General features: G+C 58.1%; 1 protein-coding gene across 2 annotated transcripts in view; it reads right to left on the reverse strand.

The window, feature by feature from the left end:
* Positions 1-796: 796 nt before the first annotated feature.
* The window catches only part of Kcnh2 (potassium voltage-gated channel subfamily H member 2), a 32,355-nt gene continuing 20,826 nt past the window's right edge, over positions 797-12,325 (reverse strand). Inside the window, exons 1-11 of one of the 2 annotated variants that reach the window (XM_059257710.1) lie at positions 10,569-10,985; positions 7,755-8,183; positions 6,875-7,262; positions 6,334-6,533; positions 5,691-5,943; positions 4,493-4,686; positions 4,070-4,172; positions 3,173-3,451; positions 2,853-3,039; positions 2,464-2,641; positions 797-1,338 (exon numbers count right to left, since the gene is read on the reverse strand). In XM_059257710.1, the coding sequence (XP_059113693.1) occupies positions 1,189-1,338; positions 2,464-2,641; positions 2,853-3,039; positions 3,173-3,451; positions 4,070-4,172; positions 4,493-4,686; positions 5,691-5,943; positions 6,334-6,533; positions 6,875-7,262; positions 7,755-8,183; positions 10,569-10,676 (2,469 nt within the window). In that variant the 5' untranslated portion in view covers positions 10,677-10,985 and the 3' untranslated portion in view covers positions 797-1,188. Of the gene's footprint in view, positions 1,339-2,463; positions 2,642-2,852; positions 3,040-3,172; positions 3,452-4,069; positions 4,173-4,492; positions 4,687-5,690; positions 5,944-6,333; positions 6,534-6,874; positions 7,263-7,754; positions 8,184-10,568; positions 10,986-12,325 lie in introns of those variants that run through there. The other variant, XM_059257709.1, reaches the window with a different exon arrangement.

A 12,325-nucleotide genomic window follows, 5' to 3' on the forward strand; every position in this document is an offset into this window, starting at 1 on the left:
CACCAGTGCCACGACTTTGGCTGGCACATGGCAGGCAGCATCTCTGGAGGATGTGTTCATAGCCCAGCCCGTGTTAAGTGCACAACAACACACACACATAAACATGGGGGATCCTTCACTGTCCTCAAGAGATCCGAGCCACCTTGCATCCTCTACCTTCTTCAGCAACTCCCCTGTGCCCAACAGTCACAAGGGACAAAGGTAATCAAGGTCTGATCCACCCGGTGCCAGACACAGGTATGTGCTGGTCATAGTAGGGCCAGTGTATCCAACCCAAAGCTAGACCCATGCGAGGCCCAATTATACAGGGTTGATGGAAAGCCAATTAGGGGTGGGAGGCTGGCCTCAGACCAAAGGGAACCCTGGGTGAGAATGAGTGCGAAGCTGGACTTGTGAACTGTTTGAGAGGGACAAGCATATGGCTTTACCAACGTGAGGCTGACAGTGTGCCACAAAGCAAATCAACGTGATTGTGAAGGGTTGAGCTCAGGGTAGAAGTGTCCTATTGGTAGTCCACATGGCTTTGCTGTCCCAGATCCAGGGCTCCATTGTCTGACCCCAGGGAGTACCCTCCAGCTTTCATGTACATGTATGCACTTGTGCATGCATGCATGCGTGCGCGCGCACACACACACACACACACACACACATACACACACAAGCCCCTTTGGGCCCTGGATGTAGACAGACCAAGATCCTGTCCTGCACAGAAACTCCTGTACTCCCCCTCACGTACATTCAGATCATAAACATGAGAAACAACAAATGATAGCTGAAGCAAACCAGCACACTGGAGTCTCCTCAGGATAATTATTTATTATTCATAGTCATCAGCATCTTCATTAATTATTCATATGATCCTTAATTATTATCCTTAACAATAAGAGCAGTAAATAGCAGAAAAGTCCTTGAGGTGCCTAAGGCCCAGGGCCGGGTGCCTCCGGGCAGTTAGACCAGCTAATGCCCCCAGGGCAGTGGGGGGACCACAGACCCCCTGGCCACTGCCCAGCTCTGCCTCTGCCCCTGCCCCTCCCAGTGGGGCCCAGGGTATTGCAGGAGGAGACGCCGGTCCCAAGGGCAGGGGAGAAGCTGCTCCTGCACTGTTCTCCCCTCCAAACCAGGGTCTCCAAGAGGTCAGGTAATGCCCTGAACCCTGGGTGAGTCACGTGTCCACACTGGGCAGCATCACTAACTGCCTGGGTCTGAGCCATGTCTGTGCAGGGGCTGGGAAGTGAGGGCCCCCAGCTGGCCGGGCAGGGAGAGGCGTCGAGTGGGGCCGCCTTGGGGGAGCTCCGGGGCTCCTGCAGGAAGCTCCTCGAACGCCATGAACTGGGAAACCTACAAAGAACACAGAGCATAAGCAAGCAGGAAAAACTGTGGGGAAGGAGAAAAGAGGGGAGAAACCGAAGACAGGAAGGCTGAAGTCAAAGAGAGGGTGTGGTGGGCAGAGCAGGGACCTGAGGGGACAAGAAGGCTGCAGTTGGAAGTAAAGAAATGCACCTTTGGGACAGGAGCCAAAGGAACGAGCTGAGAACCACTGCAGAGCCACCCCGACAAAGGACCTTGCTCTGGACCCAGGGAAGAGTCCAAGGCCCCCTTCCCCTTCCCTAGGGAATGTGGCAGGGCAGCTGGCGATAACCCCAGTGGAAGACGAAGTCCCCGCTTTGGGATGGGCACTGGGACAAAGAGAGGCAAGGTGCCTTCTTGTAATTCTCCAAAGAACCAGGGGCCCTGGAAACAACAGTGGGCCAGCAGCCAGGCGGCCGAGGCCAGGAAGAGCGCCAGGGCAGGCAGGGGGGACTTTGTGGGTGCTGACGTGTCTACTGGTGAGATCCCTGCGGGGGAGGCTGTGAAGGGAGACTGGCACATTTGCTGACGTGGGCCCTGGTGTCTGCAAACAGGAGCAAACAGCATATGGAAGGGGGCAGTGCCAGGGGAGGAGGGCAGTGCCAGGGGATGGGGAGCAGAGCCCAGGCCACCTCTGGGAGCCACAGGAGCACCCCCCCAGCACCCTTCAGAGCTGGAGCTGGCCTAAGAGACCCAGCTTCAGCTGTCCCTCAGAGATGTAGATCAAGGAGGTTGTCTCTCAGTCTTGACTCTGGCACCCTGGAAATGCCAGCAGCCTTCAGGACAGTGCTGGACCACAGCTAGAGTGAGAGCCAAGATGAGAGGCAGCAAGGCCAGGGAGTGACCACAACAGGGACCGGGATGCTATCCTGAGCGCACTGGCAGGCAGCATCCAGACCCAGAGCCCCAGGCTAAGACACCGTGTGTACACCTGGCCCTTAGGTTCCCGGCTCCCATCCTCTCCTGCATTGCTCCTGAGCACAAGGGTAGGAGGAAGGCAGGGAACAGGTACAAGAAGACAGGGGAGGGTGAAGAGACCACATTTCCTGCCCAGCTGAGAGGTTGGGTGGTGCCGGGGTGGAAAGGGCGGGGCTGGGAGTGGGCTCCAGAATGTACCTGAGAAAGCGAGTCCAGGGTGAGAGTGGGGACGGGGCCGACAGGCAACAAAGGGGACGTGGAAGTGGGGCCAGGCCCAGGGGTGGTCACAGCACTGTAGGCGGGAGGGACCAGTGTCATTTGCCTCTGTAGCAGCTGCAGGACAGTGGCCATGTCTGCACTTAGGCGGGTTTCCAGCCTGGGGCAAGAAGAAAGGAGAGCCCTCAGGGGAGTGGAGACAGCTGGTCAACTCTTCACCTAGCTGAGGAAGGCGAGGGAGAATGCAGCTGCCCGGCACAAACAGGCCTAGACAGAGCATCCCTAAAACACTACCAGAAACCCAGAAAAGAGTCAAGTTCTCCCACAGTGCAGCCTACCCTGGGCCCACTTCCCTGGGCCACCCCCTTCACCTGTTCAGCTGCCTCTGGAGTGCATCCAGCCGGCTCTCCACATCGCCCCGGGAACGCCGACCAGGGCTAGACAAGGGGATGTTGAGGAGGCTAGGGGCTGGGGCAGGGCATCGAGGCAGCTCCTGGTACTGGCGCCCCCGACTGTCACCCCAAAAGCTGAAAATATTGGACACCCCAGAGAAGGCACCTGGAGCCAGAGAGGATGTGTAAGATGCAGGAAGACAGACGAGCTCCTGCCTATTCCCCCAGCCCCATCCCCCCAGCCCCCTCCCTCACACTCCCCCTCCCCCACACTCCCCCTCCCCCAGCCCAGGCCCTACCTGACAAGGGGTTACAGGTGTCACTGCTTTTCTCCCCGTCCTCCATCAAAGGCTCTCCACCTGGGGGGTCTCCGGGGGGCCTGGGGCTGGAGAAGGGCACCAGGCGGAGGGGGCTGGAGCTGCGACCTGGGCCCTCATCCTCACTGCTCTCTGGGCTGGAGGGGCCGCTGGATGGGCTCTCCCCCCACGGCCCTCCCAGCTGTCCCCGGCAACTCGGCCCTGCCCCGACTCGGGCAGGGCCTTGCCCCAAGGCTGACACCTCCCCTGGCTGCTCTGTGTCTGTGGGAAACAGAGAACACACCTCAGAAAGAGGGGAGAACAGGGAAGGGACCAGGGGAGCTGAGCTGGCCTGGAAAGGAGCAGGGTATCTCTGCAGTTGTTTTGTCTTCCCGCCCTCAACCTGCCTGAGACCACCCCTGCGGAGCTGGCTGATCAGCACCCCCAGGGGCACGGCTGAGATCTGGATTTCTGGGTCCCAGTAGCCTGCCCCTCACGCTCCTTTGTTCTCATGCCCCCTCCCACCTCCTCCCTCCTCTCTTTAAGGGGTCAAGGCCTGCCAGGCAACACTCAGGCCTAATGAAGACCAAAAGCCCAGCCTTTGTCCTAGAAAGTAGGAAAGGTCTTCCCAAAGGAGAGGACGGTTCAAACATGTCAGGAAAAGATGGCAGCATTTGGACAGCAGAAGGGAGGCATGGAGGGGGAGTGCCCTGGAGGACTTCACTCCGGGTTGCTGGACAGGGGGCGGAGCCTGCACAGCCTGACCCTGCCCTCGCTCCCCGCTGCCCTCCCCTTAGCCACCTCACCCTTGTCCGCAGGCTGCTGGACAGGGGGCGGAGCCTGCACAGCCTGACCCTGCCCTGGCTCCCCCCCCCACCGCCCTCCCCTTAGCCACCTCACCCTTGTCCGTGCGCCTGCGGAAGGACAGCTTGCGCTTGCGCTGCCTGTTAAAGCCGCTCTCTAGCTCTGCGCTGCCGCCGGGGGAGCCGGGAATCATGTTGGTCTGTAACCGAGAGCAGAGTCAGGGCCCTTTGGTGCACCCTACGTGGCCGGCAGGGGGAGGGGTGGCCAGCTGCACCCCTTCACTAACACAGAAAAGGAGGGCTGGGTCTGAGGGCTGGAGGGAAGACTCTTTCCCCTCTGTCGATATCCCTGAACAAGCTGAAGTTGGGCCTTTCAGAGCCTGATTTGACTGTGATGCCACATGACAGGCAGAGAAACAGGGAAAGCTGCTGCATATTCAAAGTCTCATAGTGAAGGGGAAGCCTCCCAACAAGAAGCAGCTCTCCTGGGGATGAAGCCAGCTCAGGATGGCCCACTCACATCTCGAAGGTTGAAGGTGATCTCCAGGCTAGACCAAAAATGATCTGAGAACTCAGGGTACATGTCCAACACCTCCAGCAGGTCATCACGGTGGATCTTGTGCAGGTCACAGTAGGTAAGGGCCCTCACGTCCCCATTGGACTTTCCAGGACGTGCATACAGGTTCAGAGGTTCCCCAAAGATGTCATTCTTCCCTGGAGGCCACGGAGAAGACAAAGACTTCAGCCCATGGCACGGGCATGGACACTGGCAGGTACCCTCCTTCGGGTCATTTCCACCCTGGACAGAAGCATCTCCAATCATCCAGCTCCCAGCCACACAGCCAAGGAAACATGAGTCAGCCCATGTTCCCAGGGCTCTGAGCAGATGGGGGCAGCACCAGTGGCCAAAGATGACAGCAGGAGGGACCAGGGATTTGGAGTCTCTGAGCAACTACTCAACCAGAAGAAACCACCCAGAATGCTCCAGCTCTATAGCCATGACTTCCTTGGGATAACCCTACTTCTACCCGCAAATACCCTCCTAACCAACTGCAGTGCCCTATAACCATGGTCTCCAAACTACAAATGACAACACGGTAATTAATCAACACCAGTATCGTTTTACTGAATGAAAACCGGACAGCATAGCTTAGCACAGCCAAACACAGGAGACCAAAATATACACACATGTGTAGGAATGCTTGATTCATCTGGGAAGCGAGTAGGTTTGTGGAGTGGTAGACATGTTGGGCTGAACTGTGAAACGAAAATCTAAAATGTTCTACTGTGGCGTGGACAAGAGTTCGATGCTTGCAGGACCACAGGAAGAGCATGAAGACACTTGAAGTCTCCAGTGTCTGAGTGCAAGCCACACACAGTGGCCAGAGGTGGGTGACAGGAAGGGAACATGTTACGCTGCATGGAACTTGCGGGAACCGTGTCCTTAGTGAACCTGGATGCACTGTCTCCAGCTGAGTATTTCCCACTGCACTACCAGATGACCCTCCACTTTAAGGAAACAGTAGGTGCCTGCCTATGGGTAGATCCTAAAGGTTCCTCTCAGCCCAACAGCCCCATGTCCTACAGGGCTCCTCTCTGTGGCCCGCCTTGAAGGCCCACCCGCTGGAGAGTTAAAAGAAGCCAAGCACTCCCACACCCCCAGTGTGTTCATTGGGTTCGGGTCTCTCTGGGTTTCAGTGGGCGTCCCCACCCCATACCCAAGATGGCCACCACGACATCACCCCGCAGGATCTCGATGGAGCCCCTGGAGATGAAGTAGAGGGCAGTAAGCAGGTCCCCAGCGTGCACCAGTGTGTCCCCCGGTGGTGCATGTGTGGTCTTGAACTTCATGGCCAGGGCCCGCAGGCAGCCTTTGGTGGCCCCCCGGAAGGGTTTGCAATGCTGCAGCAGGGAGCGGTTGAGATGTAAGCAGATGTCAGCTTGCAGGCACTCGGGGAAGCCCTTCAGCACCTAGAAACCGGGGTGGTTCAGAACGCTCTCTTGAGACTCAGCCCAAACACCAGTCCACTGCCTCACACCTCTGGCTCAGGGAAAACCTGCTCCCAATTCCATCCTCTGTGGAGGATGCTTTGCAAAACCTTGGGAGCCCAGAACCCCCTCCGTACGCGGGTTCCCACCCACCCTGAACAGATTCTTATCTGGAAGTGCAGCAATTGATTTCCCACCTCCAGCTGCAGTGGGTATGTGACGGGTCTGGCGTCTCCCGGTGGGAAAACTCCAGGTGAAGGAGTTCCACGGATCAGTAGCCCATGTAATTCTACGGTTCCTCAGTACTAACTACAACCATCTGAGCCATGCTGGATGCACAGCGAGCGTGCCCCGCACCCATTGGTGCCTCACCGCGTTCATGTCGATGCCGTTGGTGTAGGACCAGGCGTGCTGGAAGTACTCCTCGAGGCGCTGGCGTAGTGGATTAGGAATCTGGTGGAAGCGGATAAACTCCCGCACCCGGAGCATCTGTGTGTGGTAGCGGGCCGTGCCCGAGTACAGCCGCTGGATGATGGCGGACACGTTGCCGAAGATGCTGGCATACATGAGGGCTGAGGGCGTGGGTGAGTGGGGCCGTCAGCATCCGCAGGGACCCCGCCCGCCCACGGGGACCCTCTGCTCAGGCCCCGCACCAGGTCAACGACACTCGCGGTCCGGTCACGTCTCAGTCTGAGAGTGGACATACACATGCTCAAACACACGCCAACCTTCAGCATTTCCTGCCCTGGTGTCCCAGCCTCCAAACTATATTGTGAGCCCAGGACTCGAGGAGGGGAAGAGGAGGGGGCGGGGCAGGGAGCTCCGATGGCCACTTCGCTCCATCTTAGGACTTTCACTACCGTTACTACCCAGCCGTGGCTCCGCCCCCCACCCGCCTCCAGGGCGCACTCACAGCCAATGAGCATGACGCAGATGGAGAAGATCTTCTCTGAGTTGGTGTTGGGGGAGACATTGCCGAAACCCACGCTGGTGAGGCTGCTGAAGGTGAAGTAGAGTGCTGTAACATACTTGTCCTTGATAGAGGGGCCGCCCAGGCCGCTGCTGTTGTAGGGCTTGCCGATCTGGTCGCCCAAGTTGTGCAGCCAGCCAATGCGTGAGTCCATGTGAGGCTGCTCCATGTTGCCAATGGCGTACCAGATGCAGGCCAACCAATGCGCAATGAGCGCGAAGGTGCACATGAGCAGGAAGAGCACCGCCGCCCCATACTCCGAGTAGCGGTCCAGCTTCCGAGCCACACGCACCAGCCGCAGCAGCCTCGCAGTTTTCAGCAGCCCGATCAGCTAGAGGAGGGGGCATGTTCAGTGTGAGGGCACATGAGTAAGGCGCACTGTAGCAGAGGGTACAGAGGCGACACCATAAAAGACTTCTTCCTGGAAGCTCTCCCTGATAACGAAAGCCACCTGGAATAAAGTGCCTCCCACACTGCTCCCGGCACGTGTGTCGTTACTCTATGTGCCAGCTTTAAGACGAAGTGGTAAGGGTCTCCATGATGAGAACGAGGAAACAGGGCCTCCAAAAGGGCCAAGAGTCACCTCTAGGTGCTAGGCCAGAATTCTAACTAGCTTTTGAGGGCCCTTTTGTGTACGTTAGAAATTATATCCCCCACTTTGGTAGACAAATTAGAAAAAAGAGCCCCTTCCAGCTCTTTATGACCCTGTAGGTAAACAAGCGTGGACTTGCTGGGGACCCTCCTTTCCTGTGCAGTATCCCTCTCTATCACCCTTCACCCTACCCCCTCCTGGCTCTTTTCTCCTGGCTGCCTCCAAGCCCACCTCCTCAGAGCCAGAGCCAAAGATGAGCAGGTCGAAAGGGATGGCAGCCACCATGTCAATGAGGAACCAGCCCTTGAAGTAGTGGACAGCGATGCGGCCAGGGTGACTGACCACCTCTTCATTGGCGTTGACATAGGTAGTGCGGAAATTGATGAGGATGTCCACAATGAACATGATGTCCACGATGAGGTCCACCACGGCCAGGGGCTGGCAGGCATAGCCACAGTCAGGGGCTTGGGACCCATCTTCAGTCTCCTTCAGTAGGAAGGCAGCTGAGTAGGGTGTGAAGACGGCCGTGTAGATGACCAGCAGCAGAATGAGCCAGTCCCACACAGCCTTGAAGGGACTGTAGTGCAGAATGGTCCAGCGATGGATTCTTGGGGCCTGCAGCTTATACTCAGGCAGCACATCAGCTCCCAAGGACAGGACCTAGACAGAGAGGGAAGGGGTGAATGATGAGGGAAGGTCATGGAACTTCAGAGCAGAAGCTGGTGTCATCCTTACTGTGGCCAAGTAGAGCACATTTCCATCAGAATACTCATCCTTCAGCCAAGTAGCCATGGCAACTGACTACCCTCAGACTGAGGCACTACAGTTCCCAGAATGCCACCCAGCAGGGGGACATCCTGGCTGGCTCCACACAGTTCTGACAACACCTGAAATACTTGAACTTAGGTCATCAAGCAGGAAGTCCCAATATTGTTTCCCACCAGCAAGGCAGGCCAGATCCTCAGACCATGCACCTTGCACCATACAATCTTGCCCCACAGCCCCCAAACCAACACATACACGCCCCTGTCTCAGTCCAGAATGTGTTCCAAGGCCTGCAGTTCCCAGCTGGGCAGTGAGCCCAGGAGCCAGAGTCCCAACACATGAAATAGTCATTGCAGCTCCCTCACAGCCTCACTTCATACTATTGTCCAAGGACGCCAGCCACCATTCTCGGGTCCCTTGGCCTCCCTAAGGGGAGAAATCTTCTCCCTGCTGCTGCACTTTCTTGCTCAGGTCCCTCTCCACTCTATTCCGGAGAAGTCTCCCACGCTCTTCCAAAGGGACCCAGGGGACAGAGCCCAACCCTGAGAACCTTGCACCTCAAGTATACAGAGAGATGTATACCCAGGCTGGCCCAGAAGTGCACACTTGGCCTGAACCCATTCTCAGACAAGGGGAAAGCACATGCTCCTCAACAGTCAGGCAGAGGGGCCACCACAGGGACAAGGGACAACAAGCACATCCAGCACTCTCCCCCAAACCGAACTAGGAAAAACTAGCTGCTTTCCTGGGTGTCAGAAGTCCCATGCCCACCCATCCCTTAGAATTCTCTGGTAGACATCTGACCCGGCCAGAATCCCCTCCCAGTCCCTCTAGCCTGGACCCTGCCATCCTGAAACCAGACCCTAGGCCTTCCCAACCCCAGAGTTTTTAGCTCTGTCCCAGAAGCACGGAATCCCACAGCCTCAGGCCTCTGAGTTCAATGAAGTCCCAAAGACTCTCATTCAAGCTCAAGTGGGAAGCCCCTAAGCCCACTTGCATAGGTAGGCTGTTTAGAGAACATCTTAGGGAAAGGAACCAGAAAGACAGATGGGTCTCGGGGAGGAGTTTGGCCACCCGGGGTGGACAGACTTTAGAGAAACCAGATGGGGTGGGAATGAGCACCAGGGTCTGGTCAGAGGAGGACCCTAGGTCTGCCCTGCCTTCAGCCTGAAGGCTTGTTCATTAAAATAGAGAGTTAATGCACATGAGGTTGGTGATCTTTCAGGCATCAAAAAAGAACAGGCTAGGACCCCACAGACAAGGGACAAAAGGAGGTAGCTGTCACTCCATAGGACCCCTCTCAGTGCCTGAGTGGTCAGGCCTGGGGAACTATGCTGGACCACCCCAGGCAGCAGTGACCCCATCTGCTGTGTGTCCCCCAGGTCTGCCACAGTCCCAGTGCACATTTGTATTCATATGTACAGCCAGTCTGGGGCACAAGGTCCAAACCTGCTAACTCAGTCTACCCAGTCCCAGCTCTGAAGCCACTGGCGTACCGCATGGCCTCAGGCCAGGTCTATAATCCCTGTGATCTGCTCTCCCATGGAAGACTGACTCAACCTTGGCTCTTCACCTTGGGCAGGAGAATCCTCACCTGTGCCTGTTCCCCAGTGGGGACAGCAGTGATGGTGGCAGAGGTGGGGGCCTCGGAGCCACCCAGAGTCACCTCCGGGCTCTAAAGCAGGAGGGCCAGTAGGGCAGAGAGGTGGCCCCTAGGAGGCAATCCCCAGCCGAAGGGACAACGGCCCAGGATGCCCTAAAGAGGTGAGCCAGGTCTCAGTTCAGTCTGCCTCACTGCCCATCAAGCAGTCTCCGACCCCTGCTCTCCTGAGACTGCAGCCTCCAGAACCCCAGGAGTAAGCCAAGCCCCAGTGCTCTCCACGAAGTCCCAGAGTGAGGGAGCCCCAGCACCATGTCAGGTCTACCTGAGGCCGGACGGTTCCTTGTCTCCCTCCAGCTCCCTCCATCCACTCTGGATATCTGTCTGCTTCCTGTGTCTCTCTCTTCCCTTTATATTATGAACTAGAAGACTGTGGGCCACAGAAGCCATAGGAAGGGGGTTGCCAAGGCAAGGGAAACCCTGGGAACCTAGCCAGCCGCCAAGGAGGAGAGCCATGAGGAGCTCAGTGATGGGCCACACTGAAGAACACAGGGCTCCCAATCTGTCCTGCTTCTCAGAAGCCCTCTCCCCAACTGCAGCCAGATCCCTCTGGGCCACACCCCCACCTGCCTCACTGTCCCAGCCCAAGAAAAGGATAGGGTGCTGAGGGGATCACCTACCTCCTGGGCCACCAGGCTGGAGATGCGCACTGCCCGCCTCACCCGGCCTTTCTGGGCCCTGGGCTGCAGAGCCCCTGTCCTGCTCTCCTTCCCTGCTGGGACCGCCATGGAGGATTTGGCTCCCCCCAGCCTGACTGCTCTAGGGCCCCAGGGCCGGGCCAGTGCCTCACTGGTGCCCCAGCAGCAGTCCCAGCCCAGGCTGCCAGCCCAAGGCTGGCCGACTGGCAGCCAGGACCGCCTCTGGCATGAAGCCAGAATTGGCTGGGCTAGGCCCTGGGGCTGGGGTCACCTGAGCAGTGAGTATGGACTGCTGCCTGCTTGGCTCTTGCTGCACATGGCCCCTTGGTGTGGGCCCCCTGCTACCAGGGTGCTGTGCTCTGCCCGCCTGCCGCCAGCCCAGCAGCCGCGGTGGGAACCGCAGCTCCTCTGCCGGCCGGCCCCTCCTCCTCCCAGGTTCCCACCCCCACTCCGCTACCCTGCCCCCCCACCCCCCGCCCAGCCCGTGCCCGCCCTCTGCCCCGTGCCCAGCCAGCGGCCCCCTCCCTCGCAGCCCGCTCTAGGCTCCTGCTGCAGCCGCTCCCGCAGCCCTAGCCCCTCCCCCTCCACCCGGCAGCCTGGCCTGTCACCGCAGATTAATGGTCTCCCCAACACCCCCGCCCCGCCAGTCCAGTGCCAAGCCAGCCAGAGTCAGGCAGAGACACCCAGAGATGGAGAGACGCCAGGTGACTGGCAGGGGCACCACACGCAGTCTCATAGACGGATAGGCAGAGACCCACACACCGTAGGCTCTCGCACTTTGGGTCCAGGAGCAGGGCAGATGCCAGGCACCCAGGTGGGAAGAGAGAGGTAGGAACCCGAGAGGGAGAAGAGTGAACCAGATAAAAGCTATGGGGTGAGGGGCATGTTCTGGAGGCAAGGCAAAGGGGCTGGAGATCTGGCAAGAACCCAGAGAGAGAGCCGGAGGCATGGGAGTACGGCCAGAAGGCTGGCCAAGGGAGCCCAGGGCTGGGCAGCTCCCTCACAGGGCAGCAGCTACGGGCAAGCACAGCTTAGAACAACAGTGTCCTCCTCTCCCGGGATTCTCGCTGCTAAGACCTCACCACTACTCTCCATCTTAGAAGGAAGGGGCTGTGGTTTAGTGCTGTAACCCACCTCACTGCTAGGAGGGACAAGAAGACCAGAGAAGCCCAACAGCACAGAAATCAAAAGCCCGGGCTCTTCTCTGGGCAGGGAGGCAGGGACTCGATCTCCTGACAGCTTTATATACATCACCAGCACTCCCCACCCATCACAAGAAAGAAATCCTACTCTCCCACACTAGGGGGAACATGGCAGGCACCCCTAGGCCACCTGGTACACCACCTTGACCTACAAGAATCAAGGTCTTCCTGACCTTGACTTGTGTGGTCCTTTCTAACTGAGGCCTTCTCCTGTTGCCCCAATAATCGCCTCAGACACATCCTTCCCATCCCTCTGGCTGCCTTCTCTCAGCCACCATGACCTTCCCCAGTGTCCTAGTTTCAAGTACCTGGGGTCACACGCCCATCTACTGGTCATCCACTGCCCGTTTTAAAAGTCTCCTCACTCCCTCTCCAGCAGCCTTTCTCTACAAGCCTCTCATCTCTGACTCTTCCTTCTTGTATCCCAGCTCCGGCCTTTTCCCCACCATCCCCCGGAACAGCTTCCCGTACTGACTAGCCCTTTAACCCCCACTTTGACCACAACCTTGGCCCTCCTCACCAATTCCAACTCCTCCA

The sequence above is a fragment of the Peromyscus eremicus genome, chromosome 3, assembly GCF_949786415.1.
Source record: "Peromyscus eremicus chromosome 3, PerEre_H2_v1, whole genome shotgun sequence".
Classification (NCBI taxonomy): Eukaryota; Metazoa; Chordata; class Mammalia; order Rodentia; family Cricetidae; genus Peromyscus; species Peromyscus eremicus.